Genomic DNA, 9,723 nt, shown 5'->3' with positions numbered 1-9,723 from the left:
GGGCCCTGCACATCATAGACACAAAGCAATGAGATAGATCGGACGGACGAGTCTTGATCCAGTGGCCTCAAAATCTATGTGTTTTTTTTTTTTGCTAAAACACATGTCTGTTATATAGCATTTCTGAAGAAAAAAAAACACTAGTTTTTAGGCGACTAAAACTTTAGCCCTGGGTCAACCCCCAAAGTTTGACTTCGGGAATGTGGCGAGCAAGGCAGCGATAAAAGCGTTGGGTCAAAGAAAAGGGCTCGCGTTGTCATTTGTCAAACAGAACACAAGCTCACCCGTGCTCCAAGTCTCCAACTGTACACAGGCTTCACATCTTTGCTCCCGTCGCCGGCGGCCGCCCATGGACGCGGTGCGCGCGGCATCCTGGATTGTCCAGGTGGTTCTGGAGAAGCTCGTCGGCGATGGCATCGACGCCGCCTGGGCCGCCGCCGCGAGCGGCTCGGACGCCGACCCCAGCAGCGACGTGCGCCGCCTCCGTTCCCGCCTCCAGAGCCTGCACCTCGTCCTCTCCGCGGCCCAAGAACGCGTGCCCAGGGCTCGCGGCGAGGCACTTCTCAGCTCCCTGCGGCGTCTACGCAGCCTCGCTGGCGATGCCGACAACCTGCTCGACGAAATGCTCTATTACCAGATCCACCGCCAGCTCCATCCGGACCAGGCTAGTGACTCTTGTTCTTCAATATCAGCTGTCCAATCAGCCATCTCCAAGATTCGGGGTGCCACTGCCAAGAGGGCACGCCCAGGAGATAACGATACTACTGGTAGAATAAAGGAAATTTTGGAGCAGATGTGTGAGGTTGGGAATGATGTCCGCGAGGCAATCAAGCTGGAAAAGTTGGATGCTTTTGTTGATTTGGGATGCCATGATGCTTATGTGCATCCACGGGGGCAGACAACATCTTTCTTCACGGAGCTGAAGGTGTTTGGGAGGGACACCGTGAAGAAGCGCATTGTGGCGATGCTGACAAGCAAGGAGGCCTGTGATGTACATTTATCGGTTCTTCCAATCGTGGGGAATGGTGGCATTGGGAAAACTACGTTAGCAAAGCTAGTGTATAATGATGCAGTAGTGCAGGATCACTTCAGCAAGCGGATATGGATATCAGTCTCCATCCATTTTGATGAAGTAAGACTCACTCGTGAGATGCTGGAATGTCTGTCGGATGGTGTGAGCAAGCATGATGAAATTATCAACCTGAATAAGCTTCAAGAGATTCTTGAGCAGAGTGTGAAGTCTAAGCGACTGCTACTTGTTTTGGATGATATGTGGGAAGACAATGATAAAAGCCGGTGGGAGAAGCTTTTAGCACCCCTGAGGTGTAGTTTACTGAAGGGTAGTGTGATCTTGGTCACAACAAGAAATCACTCTGTGGTGAAAATGATTGCTACGATGGATCCCATCCATTTGGATGGCTTGGAAGATGATGACTTTTGGCTTCTGTTCAAGTCATGTGTATTTGGTGATGAGAAATACGAAGGACACTGGAATTTGCAGATTATTGGGCAGAACATAGCTAAAAGGTTGAAGGGATACCCCTTAGCAGCAAAAAGTGTTGGTGCACTTTTGAAAAGAAGCCTTGATGGTGGACAGTGGATGGAAATATTACAAAGTGATGAATGGAAACTGCAGCAGGGGCCAGATGATATCATCCCAGCACTCAAAGTTAGTTATATACACTTGCCTTTTCATCTCCAAAGATGTTTTTCATATTGTGCATTGTTTCCCAAGGGTCACAGTTTTGATGCACTGGAGTTAGTTCGCATTTGGATATCACAAGGTTTGGTTTCTTCTAAAAACTTGAGAATGGAGGAGACTGGGCATCAATATTTGAATGATTTGGTGGATAGGGGTTTTTTTCAAAGAAGTGTTTATTACTCTATGCATGATCTAATGCATGACCTTGCATTGATAGTTTCATCAGATGAGTGTCTTGTAATTGACAGTTTTGGTTCAACAAATACAACATTCTTTCCAACTATTCAACATTTATCTATAAATGTGAGATATGCTTATAAGTGGAACGCAGATGATCGAAGATTTTGTCCTAATGATACATTTCAGAGGAAGCTGGCTTACATTGGAGATTTGGTGCAAACAAGAAATTTGAGCACTTTAATGCTATTTGGAAAGTATGATGTTGCGTTTTCTGAAACCTTTTCCCATGTATTCAAAGATGTGCATCATCTACGTGTTCTGAGATTACCCACACTAACTTATAACATAGACTTTCTCCTTAGAAACTTCAGTAAGTTGATCCATCTGCGCTACCTTGAACTAATATCCAGTGGTCCTACTGAGCCTTTTCCAGAGGTTATATGTCAACTTTATCATCTACAGGTCCTTGATGTAGAGTTTTGGGTTCACCTTTCTGCTTTACCAGGATGCATGAATAACCTTGTCAACTTGAGACATTTTGTCGCTCGAGGTGAATTGCATGCAATGATTGCTGGGGTTGGTAGATTAAAGTTTCTCCAGGAATTAAAGGTCTTCCGAGTAGGAAAGACTACTGACTTTGAAATAGGACAGTTAAATGGGTTAAGAGAATTGGGTGGGTCACTCGAAATTTACAATCTAGAGAATGTGGGAAGCAAGGATGAGTCTCAAAGTGCTGGATTAAAGGATAAAACATACCTACAGGATTTGCTCCTGTCATGGTCCAGTAATCGGTGTGTGGTGAGGTGCATAACTGAGGCTGATGTGCTTGAGGGCCTTCATCCACATTCCAGGCTCAAGCGGCTTCATATAACAGGGTATGGAGGTATTTCTTCTCCGACATGGTTGTGTTCCAATCTTTCTTTTATCTGCTTAGAGTCTATCAGTCTTGAGAATTGCACAAAATGGGAGATCCTTCCACCACTTGGACAATTTCCATTTCTTAGAAAACTGTATTTGATGCAGTTGCCTGCATCAAGGGAAGTACCTACGGTATCCTGTAACTACTGGACTGGTTCTGAAAAGCAGGTCCTGTTTCCATGTCTAGAAGAACTTGTGGTTAGGGACTGTCCTGAACTAATGGCATTTCCATTGTCACAATGTTCATCTAAAAATGAATGCTTCTGTTCATTTGGCTATCTCCGCGAAGTTACGATCTACAACTGTCCTCGGCTAATGAATTTACCCCCATTTGGTCAGGTGAAGTCTCTATCCACAATATCTATAGAGGGAGTAGGATCATTTCCTTACATCAGATTATTCATGAAAGCATTGTTTATCAAGGGATGTATTGCCCCAAGAACCTTGGATGATATATTATTATTGACTGAATGTAGTCTGAGTATTCTTGAGAAATTAACGATTGAGAGCTGCTTGGATCTTGCATATTTATCATGTGAAAGTTTTAAAAAACTTGTCTCGTTAGAGAGATTGGTAATTGTGGATTGCACAAGGCTATCCTTGCCATTGTATTCATATAGCCAATATGAAGTCAGGTTTTGTTTCCCATCATTACTCAAGAAGCTTGTAATCCGAGCATGTGGAATCACAGGGAAGATGTTAACTCGCGTGTTGTCACAACTGCACTTTATGGTTTGCTTGACAATTACGAAGTGCCCAAACATAACATCTATAGCAGTTGGTGGTCTGATTACTGGGACTGCCAGCTCCTCAACATCTGACTGCCATAAGCAGACAACTGATGGCTTGTTACAGATCCCATCAGATACCTCACATCGGCTTCAATATTTGTGCATAGAAGACTTCTCGGATCTGGTTCTCTGCAAAGAAAATTTTCATGAATTTATCTCTCTCACTACGCTACGCATAACAGGATGCCCACAGCTTATGGTCACAATGACCATTGAGAAAGAGAGATCCAAGCACAACCATTCTCTTCTACCACCATCACTAAAGGACCTTATGGTTTCTCATATGCATGACAAGTTATGGCCCTTCATGCTCTCTAATCTCGCCTCATTGTCCAACTTGGAAATATCTAAGAGTCCAGAGCTGACCTCTCTTGACCTTCATTCATGCAAATCTTTAAAAACGTTGATTATCGATAAATGCGTCCGGTTGTCCGTTCTAGAGGGCTTGCAGTCCCTCGCCAGTTTAAAGCATCTGCGGATTTTTGAATGTCCCAGTTTGTCTAAGCCTTGGGAACCTTCAGCTAATGGGGAGAGCCAGGGCCTTGATTTCCCATTGCATCTGGAGAAGCTTGAGATTGACAACACCTCATTCTTTAAAACATGTACTTGCAAGAAGCTCCCGTTTCTTCAACATGTTGTGTTTTTCATGGTAATGATCAACAGTTGTTGCATTAAAGTATTGAATTGATGAACTTGCACAATATGTAATGGTTTCTACTTTCTCGTCACTATTATGCAGGCCAATAATGTGAGAGCCTTCACAGAAGAACAGGAGAAAGCACTTGGTCACCTTACATCTCTCCAAGTACTTGAATTCTGCTATTGCCCTGATCTTCAATCGCTGCCCAATGAGTTGTATTGCTTTCAATCCCTTAAGAAGTTGTCAATCAAGGCTTGTCCAGGACTACAATCACTACCAGAAAAGGGCCTTCCAGCTTCACTGCAGGAGCTTTATGTGAGCAACTGCAGTGTTGAACTAAAGGAACAGTGCAGGAAAATAAAAAATGTCAGGTGTGTCTATGTTGATAGACGTCCAAGCAAATTCATAACTGTGTGCAAGATGTTGCGTCTCTATTTCAGGTGCCTGTTTCGTGTTTTCTTACTCTAAAATGTCCATCACTCAATTCTTGTGCTTGACAATCCATAGTTCCATACTATATAATTTAGGGAAGGTACTAAATACATTTTTATACATTTCTATTCTTTTGTGCATTGTAATTATATATACAGATTGAATAAGCAGTAGTTTACCAAACTAATATAGATTGTGGTTGGCTTGCCCATTTACAGGAATAGGAGAAGATGAGACTGGAGCGTAGCAGATTGAATAAGCCTATGGAGTTGAGGTTGGTGCAGAGTTCGAAATTAGGATTTTGCTCAACCACTGTAACTCTTGTTTGCTGTTTCTTCTAACTTGACATTACTACACAAAAGAGTCGTAGGTTAATATGGCCAAAAAACTTGCTTAGCTAGTGCTGCTGTTTGAGTCTACGCCACAGAGTGATTCTGAATCACACCTGCCATGGAGCTTTTCATGCTCAGATAGTCAGATGGAATCTTGGGAAGGAATTTGTGCACTTGATGGCAGGTTTCTAGGAGCTTGGGTTCAGTCACGAGAACTCTCAAGGTGCGTAATGATATGTAATTATGTGTGATCCATATTTAGTTAGAATACTACTCCATAATCTGCTAGCTTGAACGCCCTTTGCAGTGAGATGCCTGGTTATGCAATCCTTTTTGGATATTGCATTGGAACGCTAAAGCTTGGGCTCGGATAATTCCTCTGATACACGGTTTGATTGTTTAAAACATGTGGTTCAGTCATAAGGATTTTTGTTAGTTTTATTTGTTTTACACTAATTTAATAGAACGTATCTGACTCTGCTCTGAATGAAGCATTATTTTGTTTTATTGTTGGATATAATTTTACCCGAGAAGCTTGCTTTTCTTCATTGATATTCCCAGCAAATATGATTTAAATTTCTGCTCACATTTCACACTGAACTTGGGCATGGGGGGAGACTTATTTTTGTTTATGAAAATCCTTCCTGTCTGAGTTATTGATTTTATCCCTGATAGACATTTCATTTTATGCGCTTGTTATTTGAATTTAAGACGAGAACTCATCGAGCAACTTTGGTAAGGGACGGGGAACAACTCATGTTGAGAAAATTGGTTAGGCTCGGCTCTTTTACACGCAAATTACAAAAGTTGATTTGGCCATTGTATACATCTCTACCCCTAAAAAATATCCAGAGTTTCGGTCTCTCTTTTATTTGCTAGCCCACACTCCTCTGCTGGGCTGATTCCAGCCCACTTCTCTCACTAACCGACCGGCTCATCCCTGTTAGTTTCCTCATCACAATAAAAAATGTATCGGGAACTATCTAAGTAATACTCCCTCTGGCGAGATTAAAAAAAAACTCCTCTAGTGGTGATAAGCATATTTGATTAGAGAAAAAAGATTTTAATCCTAAGTGTTTCGTACAGTATATTGTCATTTGCTAAAGAATTAGTATAATCTCATAGACACTTTAAATAAAAACCTATTCATGTAAGTTTTATGTCTTAAACTAATGTATAATTTGAATAATTGTTTGTTAAAGTTAGTAAAATTTGACCAATATAATTATCATTCCAAGACGGAATGAGTACTAAGTTATTTTTTTCCAGAAGAGGCAAAGCCCCATTTCCATTCATATCAAACGGAAATACAGGTGAATGTTAAGAAAAGGCATAGACAGGGGGATATAAGGGAGGGGCAGGTTCCAAGATGTTCTGAGCTCTGTCTCAGAGCCAGGCCACAGCCGCTACAGAAACCAAACTAGAGTTTAAGCTACTCGAAATGACAGCAGAAGAGAGACTCCAGTTATTACAGACCAGCTAGAAAATGACCACACTTCGGGGCCAAGCAAAAGACAGTGTAGAAGCAGTTTGCAAGCAGAACCACTATCCCAACAACTTTCCCCATATAGTAGCAGAGTTTTCCTTTTCACTGATGCTGGTCTTCCTCGTCCTGACCACCGTCTTGCTTCAAGCGCTTGCATTGCTCCTTATGTTGACGCTGGGAGAGAAGTAGATCCGACGCCACCTTGAGCATGGTATTCACTCCATTGATAAGCAGCTTCCTGTCAACTTCAGCGTAGAGACCTGTCCAAAAACGCATTAAGGCCCCCGCATGACAAATTATCTCAATTGGATTCTTAATGATCTTCCCATCATGAGTACTAAGTTTGGGTGGTCGATTTACTACTGTGTCTATGTGCTTCATAATCAAACTGAGTTTTTCATTTGATTTACTGAAACATAAAAGGCATCAACATGATATACTTAAAAAATTACTGCCCTTTATGTATTTCTATTTCACGAAGTCAAACCGAGTTTTTATACCTTTTACCAACCCAAATATAAAGGCATTAATAATACAATAAATCGTAAAACATACAGAATAGAATACACAAACTGTGTATGTTTGGCGGGCTTTTGATTTCCGGTGGAGAAGCTAAAAAAACAGGCTAAAGAGGGTCTTTATCTTAACAGGATGGCTTAACATCCTTGAGTTTTATACCAAACTGAACCTAAGTTGGAGGAATGATTCATGCAGTCTTTTACGAGAAGGCCATTAGGAATAAAATTGCATAGCGGAATAAAATTGCATGGACCCAGGGTCCAGTTCTCTTATGGACCTCTATCCTTGATTGACGACATTGTGTACCTAAAATTAATTGCACAACTGATCTACTGATCTAGAAAAGGTAATATTTTGTGGGACCATATATGTGCTTACATTGATATATTTGTTGACCGCATATTTCTTTTTAAGATGTATGTGTCTTCCATCACGAATAGAGGTCCATTTGAGAAAATTGGACTCTGGGTCCATACAATTTAATTCCAAAGCGATGTAGTTTATTCTTTCCGTAGTTTGCTCAACGTGCAGGAGTCGGCAGAGAGACACACAGCTCTCAGTTCTTTCGTTATACCTTTGTTGTATTCATACTTTTCCTTTAATTACAAAAGAGGAAGGCTTAGATTCGTTTCTTCACCACTGCAAAAGCAAACACATGCTTTTTGGTCCTCCCAAGCAAGGTAGATAATTCCTTCCCTCCCAATATAGTTATTTGTGTGATTGTGTCATTGGCCCTGCTGAGTTTGTCCTCTTCCTCTTCCTCCTCAGACCTCAGACCAACTCTACCTAGAGGCTAGAGCGCGAGCCGCGAGGGACAGGAGCTACCATGGTGGACGTCGCGGGGTTGCTCGCCTCAGCCATCGTCACCCAGGTGGGTGCGAAGCTAGGCTCCGTCATCGGAGATCAGGTCTCAATGCTGTGCTGCTTCGAGGATGATATGGAGGACATGAAGGCAACGCTAGAGTCGATGGAGGCTACACTGGAGGATGCAGAGAAGAGGTCAATCAAGGAGGAGGTGTGGCTGTGGCTGAAGCGCCTCAAGAATGCCGCCCTGGACATCTCCGATATGATCGACGAGTGCCACACTGATTCCGAGCAGACCGATGGAAAGGTATGTTCTTGTCTAAGCACAATGCTACGAATCACTAGCTCCGTCCTAATTAACTCAAACCGTTTAAATTTCGACCAAGGTTTTTTTAAAGAGTTTAATTCGACCAAGGTTATAGAAATTAAAAGATCATTAACATTTCTTTTGAAAGAACTGGTAGGAGATCTACCTGTTGTATTAAAAATAAAAAGGGGGAGGAGCCCAGAGGGGCCTTTATAAAGTTAATGTTACCTGTCGAGCAAGAGTTCAGAAGCAGGAAAACAAAAACCACACCAGAAAAAAAGGCACAAAAAAGTAATGCTCATATCCTCATTACAAGTTTGCCCAGATGCTTGGCGCCTGCTGCAATCCACATCGATGCCTCTTCTTTAATTTTCTGGATCAGCACAAAGTTTGGGCACGTTGATTATTAACATTTATGACATTAAATAGGTACATCATGATGAATCTAAGGATGGTTGTTTAGAAATATTAATTTTAATATTTTTTTTGCATAAACTTGGTTAAACCTAAGGTTGTTTGACCTATGAAAAAACTTGAATGTTATTCTTTTTGAGACGGAGGGAGCACTAGATATTTTTGAGCTTAAATATGGTTTGATGGCTTAATGTTTTTCTCTTCGCCATGCTTTAAGTAATCATTTGTTTCTGATCAAATTTCTTGTAGATGACGGGGATTTTCTCATGTCTTGACATTGCATCCAAGATTTCCATGGCTAATAAAATGAAGAAGATACGTGACCAACTGAGAAAGATTAAAGAGGATCACCAGAACTTCAGATTCGAGCCTTACCAAAGAATGGACAATGATCATCTGTTTATTACTGATAGAGAAACAACATCCATGATCAACAAAGCAGATATCGTGGGGAGAGACAAAGAAAGAAAGAGAGTCATAGCATTGTTATCTGCAAGCAACATCAAAGAAGGCGCCGCAATTCTTCCAATCTTTGGGCTTGGTGGCATTGGCAAGACAACATTGGCTCAACTAGTTTTCAGTGATATCCATTTCAAGGAGTACGACCATCGGGTATGGGTTTATGTGTCCCAGGTGTTGGATATGAAATGGGTAGGGAACACCATAATTTCTCAAGTACTGAAAAAAGGGAGACATGATGGAGATAACATGGAGTTCATAAACTAGCGCATTCAAAAACTACTCGATGATAGGAAGACACTTATTACACTAGATGACCTGTGGGAGACAGATGACTCTCAGTTGAATAAGTTGAAACTTATGCTTAATGTTAGCAATAAGATGAAAGTCTTAGTAACAACACGCAACGAAGACATAGCAAATAGAATTTGCACCATTACACCATTCAGGCTTAGTCCCCTGAATAATGACATGTGCTGGGATATTATTAAGAAAAAAATACGCACTTTGAATCTAGAGGGGACAAACAGCAGCTAGAGCAAATTGGTCAGGCTATTGCAAGCAGGTGTGGAGGTGTGCCATTAGCAGCTCAAGCACTAGAGTTCATGTTGTCCAGAATGGATCTGAAGCAATGGAATGAAGTGAGCAATAGTGATATTTGGAATGAACCTTTTGCAGAAAATTCAGTGTTGCCATCCCTGAAGTTATCTTACATTGCTATGCCGCCAAATCTGAGGTT

At 41.5% G+C, this 9,723-nt stretch overlaps 2 protein-coding genes across 5 annotated transcripts; both read left to right on the top strand.

Annotated features, from left to right (window-relative positions):
- The first annotated feature begins 271 nt into the window (after positions 1-271).
- On the top strand, positions 272-5,502 carry LOC136477218 (disease resistance protein RGA2-like). 4 transcript variants are annotated; one of them, XM_066475314.1, is made up of 5 exons: positions 272-4,240; positions 4,331-4,602; positions 4,882-4,937; positions 5,134-5,218; positions 5,303-5,502. In XM_066475314.1, the coding sequence occupies exons 1-3, from the start codon at positions 350-352 to the stop codon at positions 4,895-4,897; spliced, it is 4,179 nt and encodes a 1,392-aa protein (XP_066331411.1). In that variant the 5' UTR covers positions 272-349; the 3' UTR covers positions 4,898-4,937; positions 5,134-5,218; positions 5,303-5,502. The 4 variants fall into 4 exon arrangements, with proteins under 4 accessions (XP_066331411.1, XP_066331410.1, XP_066331409.1 ...); XM_066475313.1 differs by having other exon boundaries at positions 4,331-4,671; XM_066475312.1 differs by having other exon boundaries at positions 4,331-4,671; positions 5,026-5,218.
- Positions 5,503-7,826: 2,324 nt separating this feature from the next.
- Positions 7,827-9,251, top strand: LOC136469794 (putative disease resistance protein RGA4). Its single transcript, XM_066467856.1, has 2 exons — positions 7,827-8,111; positions 8,775-9,251. The coding sequence occupies exons 1-2, from the start codon at positions 7,827-7,829 to the stop codon at positions 9,249-9,251; spliced, it is 762 nt and encodes a 253-aa protein (XP_066323953.1).
- The last annotated feature ends 472 nt before the right edge of the window (positions 9,252-9,723 follow it).

This window comes from Miscanthus floridulus, chromosome 8 (genome assembly GCF_019320115.1).
Source record: "Miscanthus floridulus cultivar M001 chromosome 8, ASM1932011v1, whole genome shotgun sequence".
In the NCBI taxonomy this organism is placed as follows: Eukaryota; Viridiplantae; Streptophyta; class Magnoliopsida; order Poales; family Poaceae; genus Miscanthus; species Miscanthus floridulus.
Note: the sequence above shows the minus strand (reverse complement) of the source record. Positions and strands in the feature narration are given on the sequence as shown.

Bases quoted from the DNA above. Each gene is read 5' to 3' on its own strand.
- LOC136477218 (XM_066475313.1), top strand. From the start codon at position 350: ATGGACGCGGTGCGCGCGGCATCCTGGATTGTCCAGGTGGTTCTGGAG. The intron at 4,241-4,330 runs GTAATGATCAAC...ACTATTATGCAG, and splicing joins AACATGTTGTGTTTTTCATG to GCCAATAATGTGAGAGCCTT.
- LOC136469794 (XM_066467856.1), top strand. From the start codon at position 7,827: ATGGTGGACGTCGCGGGGTTGCTCGCCTCAGCCATCGTCACCCAGGTG. The intron at 8,112-8,774 runs GTATGTTCTTGT...AATTTCTTGTAG, and splicing joins CCGAGCAGACCGATGGAAAG to ATGACGGGGATTTTCTCATG.